Source organism: Peromyscus maniculatus, chromosome 11 (genome assembly GCF_049852395.1).
Source record: "Peromyscus maniculatus bairdii isolate BWxNUB_F1_BW_parent chromosome 11, HU_Pman_BW_mat_3.1, whole genome shotgun sequence".
Classification (NCBI taxonomy): domain Eukaryota; kingdom Metazoa; phylum Chordata; class Mammalia; order Rodentia; family Cricetidae; genus Peromyscus; species Peromyscus maniculatus.
Window position 1 is genome coordinate 76,196,381 of NC_134862.1, and position 26,866 is coordinate 76,223,246.

Here is a 26,866-nt window from a genome sequence, read left to right on the forward strand (position 1 = left end):
GACGGTTTGTCTTCAGGTGTTGAAGGCTCACCCTGAGTACTACTGCGGTGCTGGGAGGTGGCGGGGCCTCCAAGAGGCGGGATCTACAGTTGGTCGTGGTGTAGTGTTCTCAGAAATGATTCTGGTAGTTCTCACCGGACTTGGTTAATGCCTGCGCGGATGTGTGGTTATTAAAGGGTAAGCCTGGCATCTTCTACACCCTCTGGTTTCCTGTCTCTCACAGAGGCAGGGCACCAAACTGATGGGGTCACTCAACCTTGAACTTCCAGCCTCAAAGCAGCAAGGTAAACAAGCCATTTCTTTATTCATTGCCTGGCCTCGGGTATTTTGTTATGACAGTAGGAAACAGACCAACACAGTCAATAATATGGCTGCTCAAATTTCCAGAGAAGGGCTATCCTGGAGATTGTGGATCATTAACTTTCCTCCCAGGGCAGCCACTTTCCTGTCAGAACCAACAGAACAGGAATGGGAGTAGACACCTGCAGCAAGCAGTACTCCCAATAGGATACTGCTGATGAGACAAAATGCTTCCCAAATTCCAAGGAAACTGACATTTAGTTCATGTAAAACAAGCTAGGATCCAGCTGACTGCTGCATAGTCAAGATGATGTCATATCTTAAGGGACATGATTCCCTAGGGCGTCAGAGTTTTAAAAAGAAGAAGAAAATGTGTTTGCCAAGGAGGATTTCTTTCCCTACAGATGTACTATATCTACCTGAGCAGGCTGGGACATGCCTGTAGTCCCAGCACTCACAAGGCTGAAGTAGGAATTCAAGACCAGACTGGGCAACGTAGTGAGACACACAGTCACCTCTACTTAAAAAACAAAGACTAAGAATGTAGCTCAGTTGGTAGAGTGCTTGCCTAGCATGAAAGAAGTCATGGGTTCGACCCTAGTGGTGTATGGAGGTGTGGTGGTACACACCTGTAATGCTAGCACTCAGGGTGAAGGAAGTTCCAACTATGTAGTGGGACCCTATCTAAAAAAAAAAAACGAGAAAGTTTACTGACCTGTTGTAGAATATTGTTCTAAGATGTGTTACATTCATTTATGCTGTGAAATACTGGTTTAATGATGCAAGGATGTGTTGCATTCTTTTATGTTGCATTTGTTTAACCCTGTGAAGCTGTGTTACTTTGCCTGTCTAAAACACCTGATGGTTGAATAAAGAGCTGAACGGCCAATAGCGAGGCAGGAGAAAGGACAGGCGGGGCTGGCAGGCAGAGGGAATAGACAGAGGGAGAAATCTGGGAGGAAAAGAAGAGCAAGAGAACAAGGAGAAGAAGATGCTAGGGGGCAGCCACCCAGCCACACAGCCAGCCACAGGGTAGGAGTGGAAAAGTAAGATACACAGAAGTAAGAAAAGGAAAAAGCCCAGGGACAAAAGGTAGATGGGATAATTTAAGAAAAGCTGGCTAGCAACAAGCCAAGCTAAGGCCGGGCACTCATAAGTAAGAAAAAGCCTCCATGTGTGATTATTTGGGAGCTGGGTGGCAGGCCCCCCCAAAAAAGAGTAAAGAGCTCAGAGTAAAAGAGTCCAAATCAAACAACGGCACTGATCTGTGTAGAAATGTGTCTATGGCTGAAATGAAAGGGCCTAATGAGGAAAGCCTCGGAGATCACTGCCTTAGCCCCACCCCCTCTGGACTTCCTACAGAGTATTTACTCTCTGCTCACCAAAATGTGTGAGACTTTCTGCCACCAGCAACCAGTCAACTCCCCACCAGACCAGCTGGGTGCACTACAATTAACTCTGTCTTCACGAAACCAGCCTGGAGACAGAATCAGATCTGCAGTTTAAGGCCTTAGTCCCACGAGATGTCCCCGCCTGGGATGCTCAGGGCAAGCCCCAACTTGTATGGCCTGTGTTTCTGACCCAGGGACTATAAAATGGGGTTTCCTTATTTCCTACTTGGGTAGATTACTTGGTTAGGAAGACCTCGGAACCCAGGGCCACTCCTTGTTCACCATTATAGATCACTGGAACAGACAGAAGAGACACGTGGCACAAGGTGCGTTCGAATGCTGTGGGGGTGCCTCCCTCCAGCATCTGCTCGTTCAGATACCCAGAAGCCAGCTTGAACCTTCTCTTGCTGGCTTTTATGGAAGCTTCATTTTATAGGTATGACTGAATACAGCACCGGTCATGGTGATCAACTCAGCATTTATCTCCTTTCCTCTCCCTGGATGTCTCTGTTTTTTTTTTTGTTTTGTTTTGTTTTGTTTTTGTTTTTTGTTGGTTGGTTGGTTGGTTGGTTGGTTGGTTGAGGGTTTTTTTTTTTTTGTTTTTTTGTTTTTTTGTTGTTGTTTTTTGCATACTTTGTTTTTGTTTTTTTAAGACTGGGCCTCACTATGTAGCCCTGGCTGACCTGTAACTCTCTATGTAGACCTGCTGGCCTTGGAACTCACAGAGATCCACCTAACTCTTCTGGGATTAAAGACCTGTGCCACCACACCTAGCCCAGATGAACTCTTTGATGGGTTCAAATTTGGTAATCTATTGGGACCACAGAAAAATGTAGATGGTATGGGCTGGGGATATAGCTCAGTCAGTTGGCAGAGTGTTTCATACACATGCCTGGTTCCTTTTGAACATCCCATAAACTGTGGTATCGTCAGACAAACCTACCCTGAGAATAGTGGTGCACACCCATCACTCAGACAAGAAAACCAAGGTCATCATCCTTTTGCTGTATAGGCCAGATTGGGACACATGAGACAATCTCAAACCCCCCAACCTTCCCCATAAACTGGTCAGTTGATGCAGGAGGATCATAGTTTGAAGGCCAGCCTGGGATATATATAAGATCCTACACAGGGAGAGGGAGGAGCTTAAAGACTTAGGAGGTTGATAAAGAATAAGTCGGTCCCGGAGGAGTCCTTGGTGACTCTATCTTGACCCTGATCATCCCCTCCACTCCCTGGTCACCATGAAGCATGCGGCACTTCACACCACCATGCATGCTCTTGTCTTGCCATGGACTCTGCCTGCAACGGACTCCAGTGGCCACCATCTGAGACTGTAAGCCAAAATCAGGCTTTTCTCCTCTAAGTTCATGTTTTGTAGGGTTTTTTGGGTCATGGCGATGTGACAATGAGGATCACAGACTCTGTGACAGGGACCGGGACCGGGACAGCAGGTTGTGGCCAAAGACCAAACACTAAAACTAAAAGAATCTCCTGATCAACCCCACACTCTAGAGATTTAGGAGTTCTGAACTGAACAGAGACCAAACACACATTCCTCTTTAAATGCAGGATTCACAGTGCTCAAGGTTCCTATTTCTGCTCTTCACTTGTGGTATTCTCTTGTTCATTCTGAATCCAGTGTCGCCTACGAGGGAGCTCAGCCCCCAGTCCTGTGGGCATTTACTACACTGCCCCTAGCAAGCTTGTGCTGGGGCTCCAGAGATCAGTTTTCTCCACCCTCCAGCTAGGCTAGACAGGCACCGCCACTCACTGGCTATGGGACTTGGGAGTGCTTACTGAACTCTGAAAACGGGGGATCCTTACAGGAACTCACCTCCCAGGGCTTGGAGAGGTTATGGAGGTAACAGACGTCAGGCCTACGCCAGCACGGTGAGGGCTCGGCAGGAAACATACTATTATAAGCCGAGCATTCTCAAAGGAAAGGGCCAATAAACAAAAGTCAGGAACTTTAGGTAGCGTCAGTGATCGAAGGAAAATTAAGACGGAGGGAAGGGGACTTCCCACGGCTGGGTCAGGACCTCACAAGAGCACGTGGTACTTTAGATTAAAAAGAAACAAGGAGGGGGCCGGGAGATGGTGCCGTGGGGAAAGGCCTTTGCTGCTAAGCCTAACTTGAGTTTGATCTCCACGTGGTAGGAGAGAACCTACTCCTCCAAGTTATCCTCTGAACTCCATACTCACACTGCGGCACATGAGTGAACGCTGTGTGCATGCGCACACTCACACCACAAACATAAAATGTAAGAACGGTGGTGACCCTCACCTTTAAGCCCAGCACTAGGGCAGCAGAGGCAGGTGGATCTCTGAGTTCAAGGCCAGTCTGGTTAGTCTACAGATTGAGTTCCAGGGCAGCCGGGGCTACACAGAGAAACCCTGTCTCAAACAAAACAAAACAAAACAAAAAAAAGCCATGGACTTTTATTTTTTAAGAAAAGAGGAAGAAATGGTGGATGGAATAAATGTGATAAAAGGAGTTTAGGTTTCACTGCTGTTATCTGAGGATTTGTTCTGTTGTTTTATAGTTTTGTTGAGACAGGGTCTCACTATATAACCTTGACTGGCCCGAAGCTTCCTGTGTAGACTAAGCTGGCATTGAACTCTCACAGATCTGCCTCCCTATTTCTCAAGTGCTAGACTTACAAGCATGAACTACCGTGTGTTTGTGTGTGTGTGTGTGTGTGTGTGTGTGTGTGTGTGTGTGTGTTAAATAGAAATTAAGTGTATTAAGAAAGAAAGAGAAAAAAACAACAGCCGGGCGGTGGTGGCGCACACCTTTAATCCCAGCACTTGGGAGGCAGAGGCAGGCAGATCTCTGTGAGTTCGAGGCCAGCCTGGTCCACAAAGTGAGTTCCAAGACAGCTAGGGCTGTTACCCAGAGAAAACCTGCCTCAAAAACAGTAGGCCAGGGAAAGGTTGTTCTTCCTAATAAAGTCAAAGGCTGTGCCACACCTCAAAAACCAAGAGCCAACAACTTCCTGAAACTCAAAACATCTGTCCAAGTGTTCAACAGAAAAGCTATGGTTTCTGCTGCAGACACAGGGTCCGTTTAAAGCTGGCTTTTCCAAGAATTGGCATGTGAGACTAAACTTTCTCAGCTCTCAAATGTGAAAGTCAGTGGGGGTGGGGGGCAGACAAACTCCACATGAAACAAGGAGGGACGCCTGAATCCACTCTCTCAAGTGCCTGGGGCACCTGCTACATCGTACACAGATAGAAGAGCAGTGTCCTTAAAACTTTCGACTGGGAAAATAAACGGTACAGAAAAACACCTAGGACAGGAATCCCAATTCAGACTTAAGTGGAGTGGCAGATACAAGCAGGGGCAGAGGAGAGCTGAAGAGGGCTTTAAGAGATGAACAGAAGAGCCCAGATGAACAGAAGAGCCCAGATGGGAGAGAAGGAGGAGGCAGAATATTGAACAGAGGCAGCGCTCTAACTCCCAGGTACGGCAGTGAGCAGAGACCTGAGCCTGGAAGTGGCTAGGAAAGGACAGGTCTGGTGTATACAGAAGGACAGACAATAAAGAGACTACAATTACAGCTCCGTGGGCAGGAAATAAATGCTGAGGGCAAGAGAGGAGACAGACAGCCACAAGGAATGCCCCGGGAGTGACGGGCAGGATCAGAGCCGTATTTGTTTAAAGATCACTCCAGCAGCAATGTGGAGAATGTTCTGGAGGTAGTCCAGGCTGCCGGCTGGGAAATCAGCCACTGGAGAGTCATGCTGTCTGTCCGGAAATGATGGAAGCGGGGGTAAGATTCCAAGAGAGATTCACAAGTGGAGCTGATGGAATGTGGACGGCCTGGATGGATGCAGATGTGCAGACTGACACAGGTGACAGACAGCAAGGGTCTCTCCCATTCGTGGCTGGAGAGGATGTGCAGAAGGGACAGCAGGTCTGGGGTGGAGAGGCAGGGTTGATTAGCAGGGTCCCAGTTCTCCAGCACTGAGCAGAAGGGCGGGGCAGCCGCTGAATAAATGAGAGCGGGCCTGGGACAAGAAATAACTGACCAGACAACCCCCGGGACAAATGAGGATACAGACTCTGGTCAGGGAGAAAAGCAGTGGGGCCAGGGGCTTCTGAGGGAGGACCCCATGCCCAGGCAGCATGAACACATGAGACAACTGAGAGGACAGTAGAGGCGGGAAGCTGGCTTCTGGAGTGAGAGGCGGCAGGCACACTTCTTCCCAGGGTAAACAGCACAGCCATGCGATACAGAAAGGTGGGGTTAGAAACGGCTTTAGCAGGATCCGGACACTGGCTGACTATATTCGAATCCAGCTGGAAAAGCTCGATCCCGCAGCTCCTCTCGACCTGCCCAGCACTGACTGCCACTGATGTGGCGGCACTCAACCATCACTGGGTCCGTCTCCGTGCAAGAGGCTGAGGACGCAAGGCATGAACCCGCGCCCAGCATACTGAAATCTCAAAAATCACAGGTACAGGCAGTCAACCATGACCAATGCTCCAGGAAACGACTTAAGGGGTCCCATCTAGTCCAGCTCAACAGATGTTCACTGAGCACCTACCCAGTGATCAGGTATTGTATCACTGCTGGGTTAACAGGGATGACTTACTTAGAGCCAGGCAGGGCAGATCCCTGGGGTCAGGGGCTTTCTCTCAGGCACTGCCATGCCAGAGAACCCCAGCCCACAAATCAACATTCAAATCATATTTACCAAATGAAGAGCACTTGGCTGAGGAAGAAAGTGCCCTCTCGCTTCATGAGTATGAAGGAGCAAAAGCTTCAAGGGGTCATTGTGGTTTTTGTTGTTTGTAACAGGGTCTTACTATACATTCCAAGGCTTAGACCTCATAGTCATCATGTCTCCACATGCACAGTACTAAGATTACAGATGTGCACCACCACACATGGCTCACAACATGCTAAGCACATGGAAACTTTACTTTCTTCCTATAAAAAAAAAAAATATTAAGCTGGCCATGGTGGCGCACACCTTTAATCCCAGCACTCAGGAGGCAGAGGCAGGCGGATCTCTATTATGAGTTTGAGGCCAGCCTGGTCTACATAGAGAGTTCCAGGGCAGCTAGAGCTATATGGTGAGATCCTGTTTCAAAAATATTTTCGTTGTTTTTATTTTTTATGTGTATATACTAAGTGTTTTGCCTACATGTATGTGCACCACATGTGTGCCTGGTGTTCTTGGAGACCAGAAGGGTGTGCTGGAACTAGAATTACAAATGGTTGTTAGTCACCATGTGTATGCTAGGAACTGAACATGGCTCCCTTGGAAAAGCAGCCAGTGCTATTAACCTTATTTTTATCTCTGTCTTTCCTATATGTAAGAACACTTTAGTGCCTGACACAGACCTCTGTAAACTGCAGTAGTAAAACAGTGCCCTGCCTGGGGGGCGAGGGGGGTGCCGGTAGGGGGTGTCAAGACATCATTCATAGAGGTGGCAGTGACTAGGTCACGGGTGGGGGAATGCTAAGGGGCTGCTGGTGGCTTGGCTGGTACTTAACATGGGTGGATACAGTTTGCGGTGTTTCATATTTATCAAACCTATAAATTGGTATACTGTGTTGTATTGTTTTTAATTAAAATAATTTTTAAAGTTAATAATGTTTTCCCCTACTACCCATTTAATTCAAGTTGCTAGGGACCGTAAGGCGGCTCGGTGGTTAAAGCATTTTTGCCACAAAGGCCTAAGCACTTCAACATGATGCTTGGAAGCCACAGTCAAGTGAAGGGACAGACGCAATTCCACACACAAAGACCTTCTCTGACCTCTCAATGCAAGCACCCACACTCACATGGGACGAAATGTTCACAATTTTCAATCTTAACCTGTTTGAAATGTATTTTTTGAAGGACGCCTCTGGGACACGAGGATACATGCCTGTAATCCCAGCACTCGGGAGGTGGGGGCAGGAGGGTCCATCGGAAGTTGACCTGAGCTACATAATAAGACTTTGCATCAAAAAAATAAAAGAATAACTAAATCAGATTTTAAAAGATCCACCTAAGGCATAGAGTGGGCTGCTAACAGGAATGAAAGAACTGGTATAGTACCTAGCGTCCACGAAGCCCTGGGTTGGATCCCCAGCACTGTACAAACGAGCTGGGGTGGCTGCGGTGGCTTGGATGCCAACGTTCCCCACTGGCTCTGACTTTGAATACTTGATGGCCGGCTGGTGGCGCTGTCGGGGCCGGTAAGTATGGCCTTGCCGAGAAACACAATCACCAGGGGCCGGGTTTGAGGTTGCAATGCCAGACAGCAGCCCCAGCTCTCAGCTTCCAGCTCCAGCTGCTGCATCTGCTGCATGCCGTGCTGTCTCTGCCATCCACGGTGGCCACTGACCCTCTCTGGAACCGTCAGCCCAAATTGAGCCTTCCCGCTAGAAACTGCCTTGGCCGTGTTGCTTCATCACAATATTAAAGTAACTGCTGCAGTGACAGGGGGGGATTGGGGAGCAAGAGGATCGGGGGCCCAAGGCCATCCTGGGCTACACAGCAAGTTCAAAACCAGCTTGAGGTACGGGAGAAGAAGGAGAGAGAGAAAAAGAAGGGAGGGGAGAATGAAGGAAAGAGAGAGGGACCGGGAGTGGGGGTGGGGGGAGACAGTGACCTGAGAAGTCCACCCTAGAAGATGCCCGACTGCTAGCCATGAACCTGATCAATGGTTATGATGAACCCCACGAACATCACAATAGTCAGAGAGTGAGAACAAGGCTGTACCTAGAGGCACCCTGTTGCTCTCTGTACTTACTCCACTCCAGGCACCCCCAGGCCAGGCTCCTTAGTTTAGATTTTAAATGTTTTCACATCAAAAAAAAAAGCAAGGTGATGATGGATGTGTCGGTTACCGGGCTTGGCCATTCAACAATGTGAACATATATCAACAAACACATCATTCAAAGCATTCCCCAACTGAACAAACATTGAGAATATATTTTCAACAAAACAGACTGATCAAAGGGGCTATTCCAACAGCACACGTGCTCTAGAGAATGTGAATGCAGGTGTAACGGGAGGGCATCTGACCCAGTTCAGACTCGGCTGTGTACACACTGGGACATGCATTCTCAGTTATTCCGAACAAGCTAGACCTTATCTCCTCTTCACAGATGGAGGGATGGGTTCAGAAGCAGCGGATTAAAATGAGTCAAGCCAGGCCAGGAACCCGAGCCTGGCCTGACCGAGTGCAAAGGCTCCGTTCCCTGCTCCACCGAGTCAGGAGCACCCACCTCACCTGCAAGCATTCTCTGCAACAAGCCTGAGGGTCCCCATCCCAGCTGGACACAGAAAGGCCATAACCCTTCTCTATTACAATGGAAGACCTCCAGTCTCACACTCCCCCTCCCTGCCCCAGCAAACAATGCCCTGGAAGGCCTGAGGGAGCGCTTCTCTAACAATGTATGTGAAAGAAACACAAGCCTCCCCTGCATCCATCCAGGAAGCAAAGGTCAAGCCAGCTTCAGTGTGTCCCGGGGCATCAGACAGGGAAGGTCCTGCGGCTGACATCTCCTCCCGAGCAGTGTTCATGCCTCCCACATTATCGCTCCATATTGTTCTGCTCTCGATGTTGGCTTTCCGCACAAGAGAGGTGTAGGGGAACGTGGCCCTTGGCTAATCTAAGCGGCATCTAATCCAGAGCACAATCAATAAGTCACCAGATACAGCAAGGCTCCCCAGAACCAGCCTCCTCCCCCAAATGGGACTTCTGAAGAAATTCCAGAGTCCCCTCAGACAATCTATACATCACATAAAAGCAGCATAAGTTCTCTTCTGAGAGAGAGCCGTCACAACTGCTGCTGGGTTATTCGCTCCCAACGCACTGTTAGCAGAGGTGGACCTGTGGGCCATACAGATGCTGTAGGCTACCTGCAGCCCCAGTTCCAACCCTGAGCTCTGAGTCCTAGTCAGAACTACTCATTACCAACACTATCACAAGTCTTTCGTTTATTTATGGAGGGAGGAGGGTTGCTGGCACAGGGTCTATCTATTATACAGCTCTGGCTGTCATGAAACTCACTAGGTAGACCTGGCTGGCCTCGAACTCACAGAGATCTACCTGCTTCTTCTGCCTCCCTAGTGTGCTCCACAATGCCAGGCTGAAACTGCTGACTTTTTATCTGCCAAGTTTAGTGTGTTTCTGGGGAACCAGGCATGCCTTCACTGGATCAGAGAGACTTTAAGAACACACTTCAGCTCTTAGCCTTGGCGCCATCTTCCTTGAAACTCCTGCGCCAGGAGAGCAAAAAGGAAGAAGCAGCGCATGCGCGGGCTGAAGCGTGAAAGGAGAAGGATGAGGCAGACGTCCAAGTCAACCAGCTTGTGCACCCGCGAGGCTGAAGGGGCAGAATTAAGGGATGCCGAAGGCCGGATGCTGGTACAAGTTGTTGGACTGTGTGCTACTGTCCGTATTAAGTCTCGATGGACCTGGAACATCACCACCGGCTCGCAGAGACTACCTGAGAGACTTGACTGTTTTCACTGCAACCAAGACAGTCCCGCTGGCCCTCTGCCCTGGACCTACGGCATTCTGAACTGGTTCTGTTCTCACTTGTGGCCAAGTGTAACTCCTCTACAATAAACCACCTTTCTCATTGTCTCAGATAAAGAATTAAAAAAAAAAAAAAGAACACACTTCATAAAGCTGTGTGTCATTCTGTATTGTCTCCTTTGGATGATCACCACTTCTTCAAGACAGATGATATATAATTATATGTATTATAAACTTCTGTTAAGAGCCTAGACACTGCTGTTTAAAGTGTCCTTTTCTGTTGAAAGGAGGACAAAGCCAGTGTAAACTGTGAACATGTATATAGTGTTTTCTGTCTAATAGATTTGGGGGGGGGGGGGGCGCTGGAAGGCTCAAAGTGATTATTTACTGCAGAGGAGCTGGGTTTCATTCCCAGCACCTAAACAGTTCCAGGCAATCTGACACCCTCTTCGGGCATCTTTGGTCAACATGATACACACACAATAAGTAAATCTAAAAAACATTTATGCCAGGCAGTGGTGGATGTCTTGAATCCCAGGACGCGGAGGCAGAAGCAGGCGGACCTCTGTGAATTTGAGGCCAGCTCGTCTACTGAGGGAGTTCCTGACAACCAAGGCTACACAGCGAAATCCTGTGTGTGTGTGTTGGGGGGGGGGGGGTAATTTGTCAGGGGGGGGGGGGACAAAAAAATAAAAAACAACCCTACCAGTTTTCCCACTGTGTAACTGCTCAGCAGAGCCCGATTCCAATTCCTGTTATAAAAGGAGGCTCCTGTCCAGGCCCTGGCAAGTGGACCAAAGCAGGTGGCTTTCTCCAAGCAAAGCAGATCCACCTTATCCTAGAAGATAATTGTTTGGGCTTCCAAGATCAACTTGTTTGTTTGTTTGCTTGCTTGCTTGCTTGTTTTCTGAGACAAGGTTTCTCTATATAACAGACCTAGCTGTCCCGGAACTCAGAGATCCGCCTGCCTCTGCCTCCCGAGTGCTGGGATTAAAGGCATGTGGCGCCTCAACCACCACCACCCAGCCAAGATCTACTCCTATCTCTTGGGTTGAAGATGCAGTTCCTATCAATAAGCATTCACCTAAACCAAAGCGATGACAGCTGCTGTGAAAACGTGACAGGAGACGCTCACGTCACTCTCCATCCAGCTCACTCTATCGTCTGTCTAAGCCGTCAAGCAAGCGCACTTACACTACGCCACGTGACTTAGAATATGCCAGCAGCAGCCCCTTCCAGACGAAGGGACCACCCTCTCCCCAAGAGAGCATACAAGTGTGTGAACAGCACTTGCCCCTGTCTCCCAGCAACAGTCAAGGCACACAGGTTGAGATAGATGCTGAGCCAGTACCTGGGGGCTGCGGCGTGGCTGGGGGGGGGGGGGGGTGCGGGCTCAGCGAATGAGGTCCCATGTTCAACCACAGCACCACAAGAGCTGTTACAAGAGGAAACCAGGCCAAGGAGCAATGCATTCTTTAGCCACTCACCCAAGAGATGGGCATGTCACACTTTTCAAGGATCAGGAACAAACACTCAAGGAAGTCAAGGAAGAAAGAGTTGGCCACAACCAGTCAACTGTTGGGGCAATTAGAACCGAGATAACTGAGCTATCACCTCCGGCTAGGGGAAAACACATCCTGAAGAAGAAACAGACAGAGTCATTTACAGCCCCTTGTGGACCTTTGTGTGGACTTTCCCTTTAAAAAAAAAAATTATTATGGCTGAGTATAGTAGAGCAAACTTGTAAATCTCAACACTCACTTCAGAGTCAGAGGCAGGAGGATCTGAGGCCAGCTTGGTTGATCTACAGAGTGAGTTCCAGGATAGCCAGGGCTACACAGAGAAACCCTGTCTCTAAGGAAAAATAAAAAGGGGGGTGGGGGGAAGACATTGAGATTCAATTGTTCAAAACACTTGCTGCAAAAGCCTAAACTCAACGCCCAGGGCCCAGGACAGAAAAGGGAAGAGTTGTCCTATGACTTCCACACGCGAGCTGTGGCACACACCCTCCTGTATTCACACAGTATACAGTGTGTATACAACAGTAATATATTTTTTTTTTAATTTTTAAAGGGACTTTCTTTTACTTGGATGTTTGCAGAGTTAATATGATCGTCATTAAGTCAATATTCAAAAGACTGAGGCGATCCAAATACTCAACTTCTAAACCAATGTCACCAAGAATCACTCAGTATTAAACATGATTTGGGCCAGATGGTGGTGGCTCACACCTTTAATCCCAGCACTCGGGAGGCAGAGGCAGGCGGATCTCTGTGAGTTCGACGCCAGCCTGGTCTACAGAGCGAGATCCAAGACAGGTACCAAAACTACACAGAGAGACCCTGTCTGGAAAAATAAAAAACATGATTTGGGCTGAGGAGGTCGAGTGCTGGCACAGTATGCACCGAGCCCTGGGCTCTAACCCAGCACCACAGAAAACATGACAGCGTGGTGGCACATGCCCGTGAGGCCAGCACCCAGGAGCTGGAGGGAGGATCCTCAGCCACACGCCAGTGCCAGATATGCCAGCCTGGAACACAGGAGCCTCTATCATAGACAGACAGACAGACAGACAGACAGACAGACAGACAGACAGACAGACAGACAGACAGACAGACAGACAGACGGCTCAGCAAGTAGAAAGCCTCACTAGAAGGCTTGAGGAATTAAGTTCAATCCCAGATCACAGCTCCCAAGAATGTCATCCTCTACTTCTACGTACAGGCCATGACATTAGCACACCTGTACTCACTCAAATTAGAGTAAAATAATTTGCTCAGTTTCACCTGACATTCAGATAGTTTTAAAGGGCTTTTTAAAAATAAGTGTGGGTGCGCGCGCACGTGTGGCCGCGTACACAAGGCATGTAGCCACATGTGCCACAGCATACATGTAAAGGTGAGAGGAAACCTTTTTTTTTTGCGGGGGGCGGGGGGGTCAGTTCTCTTGTACCATGTGGGTTCCAGAACCCAAGCTAAGGATGTCAAGCTTTACCCACTGAGGCATCGGTACCAAAGACACATTTCAATAACAAATATTTTAGTAAGAACCAAAAGTGCCAGGTGATGGTGGCACACGCCTTTAATCGCAGCCCTCGGGAGGCAGAGGCAGGCGGGTCTCTGTGAGTTTGAGGCCAGCCTGGTCTACAGAGGAAGTTCCTGGCCAGCCAGGGCTACATAAAGAAACTGTCTTGAGAGAACCAAAGGTTCTCTACACTAAAGAAACATTTCTAAATGTTCCCACCACTTCCATCCTCTCATAATTCCTATTCTGTCAATTCATAAAAACTTATAATTTACATATATAGTTAAATTAGATGGGCTAATGATAAAGCTGATAAAAATGATTTGAAGTAATACACTATAAGTATACTTTCAAACATTCTTGAGTTAAAATATTGAGATGCCGTGATAAAGTTACAGGAAAAAAGTTCTTTAACATAATTTTACTAGGGAAAATGAGACACATATCAATTAAATAAAAAGATACATACTGTTTCTTTCAAAAAAAAAATATTGAGATGCCCTAAAAGACCTTGAATAGTTTCAACCATCACAGAACCCACCAGCAAAAGAAAACAAAGTCACATCTCACATTTTCAGTGGAATCCCCAAATGCAAGCTCTCTGCATCACAGAGGCTGATAAAAACCAGACTGAGAAGGAGCGGGACTCGGCTCTCTCCACCGTGTCTACACACACGATACACAACAACCAACACACAACAACACAACATTTTTCTTTTAAAATTTAAAGCAAGATTCTACAAAGAAAGCACATCAAGTCCAAGACCTAAGCACACCCTATCTACCAAGATGGAGTTAGATGAGCATGCGGGCGACCCTCAGAAAGGACAGAAGCTTCAAAGACATGCAACCAAATAAAGGCAGGCCTCCCCGAGGGAAGGACAGAGGCCGAGAAGAGGAGCTACTGGAGGACTTCACAACACAAGCTGTGTGCACTGAACTAAAAGGAAGAGTTTCATGAGGAGTGGCCATAGAGAGAGGGCCTCCCTGGAGAAGAAAAGGCATGGCGTACCTAGTGGAGTGACGCTGGCGTGACGCTGGCAGCGGGCACCGGGCCAGGGCATTAGCAAGATCAAGGCATCCATCTGGGGTGATAGAAAATACCACGGTGCCTGTTCAAAGAAACAGCCCAGGGAACAAAGGCCACACCCTGAAAGACTATGGACTGGGCTGGAGAGATGGCTCAGAGGTTAAGAGCACTGACTGCTCTTCCAGAGGTCCTGAGTTCAATTCCCAGCAACCCACATGGTGGCTCACAACCATCTGTAATGAGATCTGGTGCCCTGTTCTGGTGTGCAGGCAAACATGCAGATAGAATATTGTATATTAAATAAATAATAAATCTTAAGGAAAAAACTATCTACTGCTTCCTTTGCCGAGCAGTGGTGGTGCGTGCCTTTAATCCCAGCACTCTAGGAGGTCAAGGCCAGCCTGGGCTACAGAGTGAGTTCCAGGAAAGGCGCCAAAGCTACTAAGCCATGCAGATAGAAGGGGAGCAGCTGAAGTTCCAGGAATGGGGGTAGCAGAAGCCAAGATGACATGGCCCCACGGCATTCTGAAACAGTCCAAAACCAGATGCTGACTCAGTCAGGCTGAGCTGAGGTATCATCAGCCCACACCTCAGTGGGGACCGCTTGTCCTGGATTGCTCACAGCCCCGCCTCCCTAAAAATACCTTCCAGGGGTGGTCACTGCCTGCAGAAAAGCTCAAATGAGGCAGATTCAGGAGAGCTGGATCCCAGTCTCACTTCTGCCCCTAAGTCAAACTTCCACCATCTCTTCCAGAAAGGCACCTGTCGTCTACACAGACCTATAGCGAAGTGTAACATGAGCAGCGGCATCAGTGAACGCAGTGTAGTCAGACATGTGCAAAACGCAGCCCCGGGGCCACATCCGAGGGCCTGGGGACTGGCACCCTATTGAGTTTCTGACCTGTACTCTGCAGAGAGGTCAAGGCGTGTGAAAGGGAGAGTAACCATGGCAAGCGCTAGCACAAGAAAGACCACCTGGGATGGCGTGACAAGGAGCAGACCCATAGGCTGTTTTTATTGGTCAAGGTCAAGAGAAAAAAAAAGAAACAAAGGGAGCGAGGGAACCGTACCTGGTGATAAATGTATACTGTACAGATGTGGGCCGGTGGGGGCTTGTTGGTTTTGTTTCTGCCTCCCTTCCCGTGTTATTTCTTGCTATCATTTGGACTTACTGTTTAGGAGAAAATAAGAGTCTGGAAGAGTTCAGGAGAAAAAAAAAGTCAGGAAAACTTTCTCATCCACTACGTAGAGTGGCTTTTTTCATGTTTTTGAGGGTTAGGAGATCAAGCTCAGGACCTTACGCAAAGCAGACAAGAGCTCTAGCGTGGAGTAACAGCCCCCAGTGCATCTTAATTGTTTCTTAGTTTTATTTTTTTGAGACAGGATCTCACTGCGTAGCCCTGGCTGACCTGGAACTCACTATGTAGATCATACTGGCCTGGAGCTCACAGATCCACCACCCTCTGCTTCCCAAGTGCCAGGTCAAATGGTGTGTACTACCACACCCAGCTTAATTTAATTATATGAATGTTTTTGCCTGCATGTACATATGTGTACCACATGCATGCCTGGTGCTTGCAGAAGCCAGCAGATCTCCCAGTACTGGGGTGCTAGGAATCAAACCCCAGTTCATCTGCAAGCCATGTCTCCAGCCCCACCCACCCACCCACCACCACCACCAACAACAATGGGAAATTTTAAAATGACCTAACAATGATTTGCTTTGTCTGCCTAGAAAAGTCTAAATTTCTCATTTATCTTCATCCATAAAACAAATCTCAACGTGTCACAGCAGGGTGTCAGTACATTCTGTAATCCTAGTGTTTGGAAGGCAGAGGCAGGAAGATCACCAGCCTGGACTACAGTGAGTTCAAATCCAGACTAAACTACATAGAAAGACCCTTTAAATAACTAAAATGTAAAATACAACTCATGGAGCCGTAATCACTATTTTTGCCTTCTACAACCAAAATAATTTAGTCTGAGATAAAATATTTGTACTCTGGACAGCCACAGCATTGAGACAAGGGGAGTCCAATAGGAAAAGGATATATATACTCCCGATGAGTGGGGTTTTTTTCTTCTGAAGGAGAGACCAGAAGGGGAGACGGTCAGGTCTACAGTATAGGGCTGTGAGGTACCACCATTTGCTCTGGGGTAAGTAGCTGTGAGTCCCAATGTTCCTTCCCAGCTGTCTCCATACAGTCCCTGCCCAATTTGACGGTGGGAGGCTGCACTATGGCTCAGCTCTCCAAGAAGCCAGCAGCAGAGACTGGGCAGTGATGCTCTAGTCCCAGCTCTGCCACTCACGACGTGGTCGGCATACATTATTAGCTCCGCCTCATTTCTCTCTGCTCCATGTGAAGACAATGCATGTGCACGCTCCTGGGTTATAACACCACCACCCCAAAACACACATTTTCAAACAGGTAATTAGACTGTTGGCCTCTAGAGGCTCTGAGGTTCCTTGTAACCTGCCATTTATCTCAACCCCTTTGTCTTTTTCCGAATCCCTTTCGCCAGAACGTAGGGTATCGCCCTGCCCTGCTTCTAGCCCCTGCTGCACCCGGCCCGTTTGAGACTCCCAAAGGAGACCCGGTTTGTTCATGAGGACTTCAAAGGCAAAAAGGAAGTGAGAGAGAAAAAACTTCCAATTCTTTAGTGGAAAGGCATTGAGGACTGGAATAATAAAATTATGAAATAATTACAACAAAGTGACCACAACATGAATTTTTTTTAGAAGTCCATCCAAAGCTTTTCTAACGTTCTAAGACAGTATTTTGCAAAATTGCCCAAGCTGGCCTCCTACTCCATCTGGCTCATGTAGCTGGACTTTTTTTAAAAAAACAAATACACAGTCTGGTGTGGTGGCCCACGCCTGTAATCCCAGTACTAGAAGCAGAGGCAGGTGATTCTCTCAGAGTGAGGCCAACCGAGTCTATCTACATAGAGTTCCCAAGCCAGCCAGAGAGACTGTCTTAAGATAGATACACACAATTCTTGAACCATAACAAGCCATCCTATGCCCGAGGTGTACGTTTTGAATACTGCAGGAAGAGACCCTTCTTCCGTGGGGAGTTTCCTCTTCTTCCTTGATGAAAAGCAGGTCAGCAGAGAGCTGGCTACTCCCACACGGCTCACCGCTCCTCCCATTCCAGCTGTCTAGGGCGACCCTTAAAACCAATCCTGGCCAATCCTGGCCAATCCTGGGCGCACGCCTTTAATCCCTGCACTCAGGAGGCAGAGCCAGGCGGATCTCTGTGAGTTCGATGCCAGCCTGGGCTAGAGTGAGTTCCAGGCGGATCTCTGTGAGTTCGATGCCAGCCTGGGCTAGAGTGAGTTCCAGGAAAGGAGCAAAGCTACACAGAGAAACCCTGTCTCGAAAAACCAAAAAATAAAAATAAAAACCCATCCTTAATGTCAACTGCGAATGCAGTTTAATAGTAAGTAACACCGAATACAGATGGTTTCGCCATTTCAGTGTGTCAGTTTTCGGCCTCTGGGGTGATTGAATTATTTAGGTGATGACCAAGGTCATTGTTTCTAAATGTTCCAGTCGTCTACAAGTTTAAAGTCTCTTCCCCGCTAAGGGGGCTGGACTTCAGCGTAACAGGCTACCCCCAACTTCTCCCCAGGCATGGCTCTGGGAATACAGCCATGAATTAGAAATGGCCCCTCCACAGCAGAACACTGGGAAGAAAGAGACAGGGTGGCTGAGGCAATTCCAAAAAAGCTGATAAGGCGTCCTGATAGGGCTGGCATCCTGGTTTTGCCCAGCATTCCTAGACGCACTCGTGAAGAATGTATTTTTAAACTTAACATGCTACAAGGCAAAGCGCAAATAACCTAAGTTCAGAGACCTAAACAGCATTGCAGAGTGCTAGCCACGGAAGCTAAAGATGAAGTGGATTTAATCAATAACTGGAGTTCTACAGCACACAACGCTGTCTGGGCTGCTGGCCTAAAGTACTCCAGACCTGGAGGGAAAAAATACGAAAAAAAAAAAAAATCAAAATGGAGGAGGGGCCAAGGAGAAATAGGCTGGAAGAAAAAAAAAAAAAACCGCGTGGCGCGTGGCGGGCGTCTCATGGCGCCACCCAGCCTTCCTGCTCCGCGCTCCCCAACCTCGGGAGTCCCGATCCCGCCTCACCAGCCGCCGCACGCGGCGCCCGGCTCCCCCGGGCGCCCCTGGTGGAGCCCGAGCACCCACTACTGAACTTGGAGGCTGTTAAACGGCAGGCGAACAAGCAGCCACATCTTAAAAGGCAGCGTTGGGGGGTCAAGAAAGAACCATCTGGGAGGGCTCCACCCTTCCCCACCTGCAGAAAAGAGCCGAGGTGAAGCCAAGACGCCTGTCACTGCCTCGCTGGGGGTGAAAAAAAAAAAAAACCCACAAAGAAAAGAGGCTCCTCGCAAAATGAGACTCGGCAGTCCCTTCCTTGGGATCCAAGGAGAACGCGACCCGGACGCCGAAGAGCAGGGAACCAGTACAACTTTCTCACTGAGACTGATCCCCTTTTCTCTTCCAACCGTAAAAGACAGCAACCCCGGCTGTCATCCCATCCGCGACTGCGCCCACCGGGCTTGGCTCTCTCCAGGAAAGCCCTGAAAACCCCCAGGTGGGCTCCAGGCAGCCGGCGCGCCGCCTCGCGCATCCTCGCCACCCTCCGCCAAGCCATGGGCTCGGGCAGGCCGGCCAGGGTCAAGCCGGGGCCGAGCAGCACACAGGGGCTCGTGGGGGGAGCCCCCGAAAGCCCCGTCCCCAGCCCCGACTTGCAAAACAATAAGCATCCGCTTCCCGCCCCTCCCCCACAGGACCCTGACCACGAGTCCCAGCCGCCGCCACCACCGCCACCGCCGCCGGGAACCGGCGAGGGAGCGCACCATCCCTGCGGGCAGGGGTGGGGGACGCCCCACACCGGGGACCCTCTAGTCGTCCCAGGACCCTCGCCGGTCCCCAACGCCTCGCCCCGAGCCTGCGCGGGGCTGGCGGCGGCGGCCCGGAGCGAGGACCGCGCGGGCCACGCGGTGGCAGGCTGCAACTGCCACGGCCCGCGGGCGCCGGCCACATGTGCCGCCCGCCGCGCGAGTAGGGCGCGCGGGGCCCCTGACTTACCTTGCCGCTGGCCGTGCCCCCGCTGACGCCGATCAGGAAGGGCTCGCCGCCGTTGGGCTGCTGGTGGTTCTGCAGGGTCTGCTCGCTGTCCCCGGCCATGACTCGCGCCGCCCCTCCTCTCGCAGCCTGTGCGAAGCGACGCACGCTCCCCGCCCGCGACTGGGTTCGCTCAGCGCCTCGCAGCCGAGGTCAAGGCTGGGACCGGCCTTGGCTGGAGCCCGGGATGAGGGGGGGTGTTGGAGGGGTTGGGGAGGCCGAGATGGCTTCCCCGGAGGTGCCGAGAGCTCTGCTGTGTCCGTGGCGGCCCGTGGGGTTTACATCCCAGGCAGAGGTCAGCGTGATGAAGCTGCTCCAATCCGGGCCGGCTGCGCGCTGCTATTCGCCAGGAGTCTGGGACCCAGCCTCCGCCCCGCCCGGGCCCCGCCACCGCCCGAGGTCTCTGGGAAAGGTGTGAGCGCCACTCCCCTCCCCACCCTCCCGATTAACCCTTTCCTGGATGGAGCCGGGGGAAGAGGAAACAGGCCAGGTCAGCGTTTTCATGCCTCCTATTTCAAAAGAGATCACAAGCGAAGAGGAGGCTGCTGGGCAGATCCGAGAACGGAGGAAATGCTTCAGGTTTGAGACGCAAGACTGGAGAAGGCTAGGAAGATAGTGATGGAGCACAGTTAATGCCTGGACCCCTTATCCACGCTAAAACTTGTGTTTTCAGAGACTCTCTTCCCACCCCCTGTATGCCAAAATAGTGTTGTCAGCCGCTTGGTTTTAGAGATTTCCTGTCTTGGAAACCCCCAAGTGCCATTTTCTTTAGCAGGTCTGTCCTCGTGTGACTCCCTAAAAGAGGGTAACTGGAGGACGGTTGTCCCTCCCTGGAAAATCAGTGCCCTTCCACACCACAGCATCCTGGATCCCCAGTACTGACATCCCTGTGAAGGTAGGGTTAATGAAATACAGCAGTGCCATTTCGATTCGTTGATGACTTTTAACTGACCTCGTTTATCAGAGGCAGGCCATTTGTCACTTGGCTAGGAAGACAGTACCAAATAGAGACTAAGGAGGAGTCTTCACCTCTGGAGCCAGACTTCTTCCTGCACCGTCAAGGTCCATGAGCAAGTGCGCCGAGCCTCAGCGCTCCCATCTATAAAATGGGAATAATAATGGCGCTCACACGCTAGGATTTTTGTTGGGCATAAATGAATTATACCATAGGCAAAGTTTTTAGAGCAATACCTGGATACCACTGTTGAGCCCGTAGTGGGGCTTTAAAAGACCCCGAAAGGACTGAACCAGAAAGGGCAGTTTTGCTAGACACATCTGAAAGAACCTCTGCTTTTCTGAACTCTGAACCTTATCAGTGAACTGATGGGGCCCTAAAAGGGGGCTTAAGAGGCAGGAGAGACGACTCCGCAGTTAAGAGCAGTGGTTGATCATCCAGAGGTACCCGGGTACAATTCCCAGCTCTCATATGGCAGTTCGTAACTATCTGTAAATCCTGATCAGAGGATCCGATGCCCACTTCTGTCCCCTGTCTGCACCACGCACACGGTGCCCAGACTATACGTGCAGGCAAAACACCTATGTACGTTAAAAACCCTTTTAAGTTTTAAAAGGATCAAAATTTAAAAGAGCTTAAGTCTATCCCATCCTCTTGTAAATATTAGTTTTGAAAACATCGTTAAAGGGTATTATCAAGCGCAATGGATAAGATGTGGTGGCCCACACCTTTGTTCATGTTGATTTCAAAAATAAAAAGGAAGGAAGGAACTTCCAATCCTTTCTCTTTTTTTTTGTTTTGTTTGTTTGTTTGTTTGTTTCTGAGACAGGGTTTCTCTGTGTAGTTCTGGCTGTCCTGGAACTAGCTCTGTAGTTCTGGCTGGAGTCAAATTCAGACATCCTCCTGCCTCTGCCTCCCGAATGCTGGGATTAAGGTCATGCCACCACCACTGGGCTAGAAACTCCCAGTTCTTCATTGGAAAAACACTAAGGATTTAGCAGGGTGGTGGTGGTGGCACACACTTTTAATCCCAGCACTTGGGAGGCAGAGGCCAGGATGGCCAGAGCTACAAAGAGAAACCCCTCACAAAAACAAAACAAAGCCAGGCAGTGGTGGCTTACGCCTTTAATCCCAGCACTTTGTTCTTTTGAGATAGGATCTTTTGTTTGTTCGTTTTTTGAGAAAGGATTTCTCTGTGTAGCCCTGGCCATCCTAGAACCCACTCTGTAGACCAGGCTGGTCTTGGACTCAGAGATCCACCTGCCTATGTGGCCACCACCTCCCAGCTTTGAGCCCTGGCCATCCTAGAACCCACTCTGTAGACCAGGTTGGTCTTGGACTCAGAGATCCACCTGCCTATGTGCGCCACCACCTCCCAGCTTTGAGAATAGATTTTTTTTTTTAATTTTATGTTTGAGTGCTCTGCTTGCCAGCAGAGGGCATCAGATCTCATTACAGATGGTTGTGAGCCACCATGTGGTTGCTGGGAATTAAACTCAGGACCTCTGGAAGAGCAGTCAGTGCTCTTAACCACTGAGCCATCTCTACTGCCCCAAGAATAGACTCTTATGTAACCCAGGCTGACTCTGTCCTTCCTACCTAGCTGAAGATGACCTTCCTGACCCTCCAGTCCCCAGCTTCCCCATGGTGGGATTACGGGTATGACCACCATGCCCAGTAAAAATGTCCTTTTCTGCTGTGAACAAAGGAGGATAAGGTGAAAAGGTACCAATAAATACACATTTTTCATATGAATGGAAACATCCCTGTGATTATAATTGAGAGAGAGAAAGGAGAAGGTGGAAAGAAAGAGAGAGCTGTCCTGGAACTTGCCCTGTAGACCAGGCTGACCTTGAACTCAGAGATCTGCCCGTCTCTGCCTCCCAAGTGCTAAGACTGGAGGAGTGGGCCACCACACTCTGCTAATTTTATTTTTTAATTTTTTTTCCTGTTAAATTTTCGATGTAGTTTGTCCCCACGAAAATTTCAAACTGATATTCGATTCCCTATGTAACAGTATGAGAAGTTCCCAGGACCTTTTAAGAGGGATAGATACAGGTCACAGGAGCTCCATCCTTACAACGGGGTGAATGGAGTTCTCTTGGGGTAGTTCTCAGTAATGCGGTCCTTGGCTCTCTATCCCTTCCTGTCTCACAGGTTTCTCCTCTGCAGCCTCTGCAAGCCACACCCCACACCCTGACCATGCTTTGTCATCTTCCATATGGTGATGAATGTAGAAGCAGTCCCTCATCAGAAGCCTGGAGACTCCGGGGCTGTGCTTGGAGGCTTTCCTATTTTCCAAAGCCTCCTTTAGAATCACACAGTAACTGTCCACAGCTGGTCCCGGTGTGCCTGTCACCCAGCTGGCAGGGTTACCTGGCAGCCATGTTAATCCAACACATTTCTCTGTTCCTTGCTCAACACTAATTTGATGATAGTGTTTGACCTCTGCACGGGGGTTAATATCCACAAAAATGCTCTGGAAATGTTGAAAGCTGTCCATATAAAGATAAGGCCTGGTTGGCAGAGGAGGCCAGCTGTACACACCCCACTCGGTTTTCACTTTCCCTTCCCATCCTTAGGGCCGGCTTGCCTATGGCAGAAGTTGTTGCCCTCTGTTTAAAGCATTTAGAGCACTCTCAGGATGGTGACCTCAACAAGGACTTAAGTGCTTTGCTCTCTACAGAGCAAAGCAAGCTGCCTCTGCTGTGTCATCCTCTCTTGAGAGCCGGTCACAAATCCTCAGCCAGGGATGCTCACATCGCATCCGGGCCGGCTCTGCAATTACACTGCAGATCCAAATTAAGTGACTTCCATCTGAGCTCCCGAAGGAAAAAATATATATATACATGTATATATATATAGTATATATGTATGCATGCGTTTATTAAGAGTCCCGACAGACTCAAGAAAATGTGTTTCCTTGTTATCTACAATCATTCTTTCTTCTTTATACAGATTCAGCCTGCTCAAGTCCTGGCCCGGTGAAGGATTGGGAATGAAGTCAGCATGAGTATGCAGCTAAGGCTGTATGTAGCCAAAGAGCAAGGAGACTCTGCCGTGGACAGTCCTTTGTCTGCCTGCCCTCCCCGCCCCCCAGTACCAGCACCCCCTCCCCTTCTGAAGAGCCAACTGAATCTTCCTCCCTGCAGGTGCTTCGGGAACAACGAGGACCAATCCTCCATTTGCCTATTCGTTCCCCCACCACCACCACCACCACCACCACCAGAAGAACAGATGCAACCACATTTCAGCACCATCCTGGGCATTTCTTTTCCCGTCCTCTCTGTTGCTTTTCTAACTTCTGTCCACCTTTCCTCAGTCGGCGGTTGCTTTGACAAGCCGCACATAACTGTCCTAAAAAGATGACCTTGTGAGAGGAAGGCTATGTCAACCTCCACCCCATTGACCTTCATCATTCACGCCACTGATGCTATCGGACATAAAAGCACTGTGCCTGAGGGAGGGGGGGAAGAGAGGGAGAGAGAGAGAGAGAGAGAGAGAGAGAGAGAGAGAGAGAGAGAGAGAACAGTGTGGTGTCAGACCCGCAGTAGCAGCAGCAGCAGCAGCAGCAGCCATCTCCTGAGAGTGCGGCTGGAGATGCTAATGGGCTGGAGATGCTAATGCTTGGGCTCCGCCCCAGAAGTTGTGAATCAGGAATTCGGTGGGTGGGCCCCGAGCAGTCTTTCACAGGCTGCCTCCCCAGGGGATTCTTTTGTGCACTGAAGTTAGCGAAGCACTGATCCAGCTTGAGGATGAAGAAGGGTTAGCTAGAAAACCGAAGTTTGTATCCTGGCTTTGTTTCTTTGAGACAGGGTCTCGCCTACCCCAGGCAGGCCTGACTCACAAACTTTAACTATAGAGCGCCCACACCATTCTTGTAGTCCTGGGGACCAAACCCAGGGCTTTGCTCATGCTAGGCACACAGCACTCAGTACCAGGCTTTTTCTTTGGGGGCCACCAACCAGCTCCCAAATCATGACACAGAGACTTACTAGCTTTGATGCGTGGCCTAGCTTGGGAACGTTTCTGGCTAGCTCTTAACTCGACCTGTTTCTCTTTATCTACCTTTTGCCTCAGGACTTGTTACCTTCCTTCCATATATCCTACTTTCACTGATTCTTTCTTCCCGGATTCTTTCTTCCAGGCTGCCTGGCGTCTGCCTGGCTTCTTGCCCCGGGCATGTCCCTCCTTCTCTCCTCTTCTCATTCTTCCTTTTCCAGCCTAGATTTCTCCTAGTTACTCTCTATGCCTGGCTATTGGACATTCAGCTCTTTGTTAGACCAATCAGGTGCCTTAGGCAGGCAAGGTGAAACAAATGCAGCACATCTTTACATAGTTAAACAAATTCAGCAAACACAAAAGTAACACACCTTTACACAGCTAAAGGAACATTCTGCAGCATAAACAAACTCATCTTTGCCCAGTTGAAATAAGATTCCACAGCAGCCCTCCAAGTATGCCTTATCCGCAGCCTGTTTCTAGCTTTGTAGTTTTGGGTAAGTTACACAAGTTACTTCAAGTGTGTAAACACTGTAAGTGCTGTGAAGTGATAAGCAAGTAGCAGAATGGTTGTGAAAATCATTACAAACTACCACACATTCACTGCGAAGTATTATCTCCCATCCCTGCTCTCCCATAGCTGTCTGGATTACAGAGTGTGCTAGTCAGGGATTAGGTGTTCCAAAAGGAAGTATTCCTAATCCCCCAAAGGCTCTTCCTAGTAAAAACCAAGACATACTGTCCTCTCATAAAGATATGACAAATATGCGCGTGGTGTACAAACATACATGCACTTATAATAAAATCTCCAAATAAAAAGAAATGATAGAGTTGAGTCAAATGTTTCGACTGATATTTACGTTATACAATGAATATAAAACTTTCCATAATACACCACTGATATGCACCACTTTTGATGCTTTATATGTGTTTAAAGCTACCATTTGGTGGAGACAGGCTCTCACTCTGTAGCTCACAAAGCTACAGAAACCCCGTCTCAAGGTAGCAATAACAAAAAGAAAAAGATAATGCTGGGACTAGAGAGATGCTTCAGCAGTCAAGAGCTCTTGCTGCTCTTGCAGAGGACCTGAGTTTGGCTCCCAGAACCCAGTTAACCAGTTACAACCCACTCTAATTCCAGTTCGAGGAAATCTGGGATCCTTTCCTGGCCTCACGGGGCACTGCACTCACATGCACCAAACTTATCACAAGTAATTAAATTTTTTGAAAACATTTTTAAAAGATAATGATCAGAATAGGGAACATCTATAAAGTCAGAAATAAATTATCTAGAAGGCTTGGGGAGAAAGGGGCTAGTGACTATGAATGGGTCTAGAATTCTTTATGTTGTGATGGTTTCCCAACTTGGAACATACTGGAAAACAGTGAGGGGCTAGAGAGATGTCCCAGTCTGTAAACACCCCGCCACAGAAGCACAAAGCCCCCAGCTAGATCCTCAGAATGCATACAAAGTGCAGAACCAGCAAGCCTATATAATTGGCACTGGGAAGGTGGAAATGTGAGGATCCCCAGAGAGTGCTGGCCAGCCAGTTTAGTGTAAGCTCCAGGTTCAGCTAGAAATCTTGTCTTAAAAAATAAGGTGGAGAACCCGGTGTGGTGGTACACGTCTTTGGTTTCAGCAGTTGGGAGTCAGAGGCAGGCAGATCGCTCTCAATTGGAGGCCAGCCAGGGCTAGAGAGACCCTGCATCAAAAAAAAAAGGGGGGGGGCTGGGAATAATACCTCTTATCCTCCCCCAATCCTTATGTAAAGTGTCAGAACGGTTTAGCAGCCTTTAGTCTTTGCAAGTGTCCTTTGCCCTGGTCTGTGAAATGCCTACAGTACTGCACCAGGACATGGGTCTTACCCACTGCAGCAGGAATGATATTTTCACAGGTCGATACCAGAGAAATCTTTTTATATGTCTGCTTTGGGATTTTTGTCCTTTGATTTATTTTGTTGTTGCAATTGTTTTCTTATGAGAAAGGTTCTCTTGTAGCCACTGGCTGGCCTCTGATTTGCTGTCTAGCTGAGGATGATCTTGAACTCCTGATCCTCCTGAGTGCCAGGATTAAGGGCATCCATACCCTTACTCCACACCTACTTCCCAGGAAAGATAGCATTCTCCATCTGCTGAGCAGATGTGAGCTAGCCTGAAATCCTCATCTTACTAACCTTTTCTTGAAAAAAAAAAAAGAGAGAGAGAGATCATGCCAGGTGTGGTGGCACACCTTTAATCCAAACACAGGGAGGCAGAGGCTGGCAGATCTCTGTGAGTTCAAGACCAACCATGTCTACACAGCAAGCTCCTGGCATGCCAAGGGCTAAATAGAAGAGATCCTTGAGGAAAGGAGATCATATTTATATTTTTATTTAGTAGATAGGAGAGTGCACTGGCATATTTCAGCACAGATGAACACATGTTAGGGTCAGAGGATAACCTTCAGGAGTCAGTTCTCTCCACTATGTGGGGCCTGGAGATTAAACTCAGTCATCAGACTTGTTGACAAGTACCTTAA

The 26,866-nt window shown here is 48.9% G+C and overlaps 1 protein-coding gene and 1 long non-coding RNA gene across 3 annotated transcripts in view; one reads left to right on the forward strand and one right to left on the reverse strand.

Annotated features, from left to right (window-relative positions):
- Positions 1-19,490, reverse strand: part of Uck2 (uridine-cytidine kinase 2) — a 65,209-nt gene extending 45,719 nt beyond the window's left edge. Inside the window, exon 1 of the mRNA XM_042258522.2 lies at positions 19,356-19,490. Coding sequence (XP_042114456.1) covers positions 19,356-19,454 — 99 coding nt within the window. The 5' untranslated portion in view covers positions 19,455-19,490. The remainder of the gene's footprint in view (positions 1-19,355) is intronic.
- Positions 18,351-25,171, forward strand: LOC121821342 (uncharacterized). Of its 2 annotated transcripts, XR_013043384.1 has the most exons (4): positions 18,351-18,858; positions 19,055-19,803; positions 20,167-20,286; positions 23,305-25,171. It is a non-coding gene; the product is annotated as an uncharacterized LOC121821342 (long non-coding RNA). The 2 variants fall into 2 exon arrangements; XR_006062097.2 differs by lacking the exons at positions 18,351-18,858; positions 19,055-19,803 and having other exon boundaries at positions 19,810-20,286.
- Positions 25,172-26,866: the final 1,695 nt, after the last annotated feature.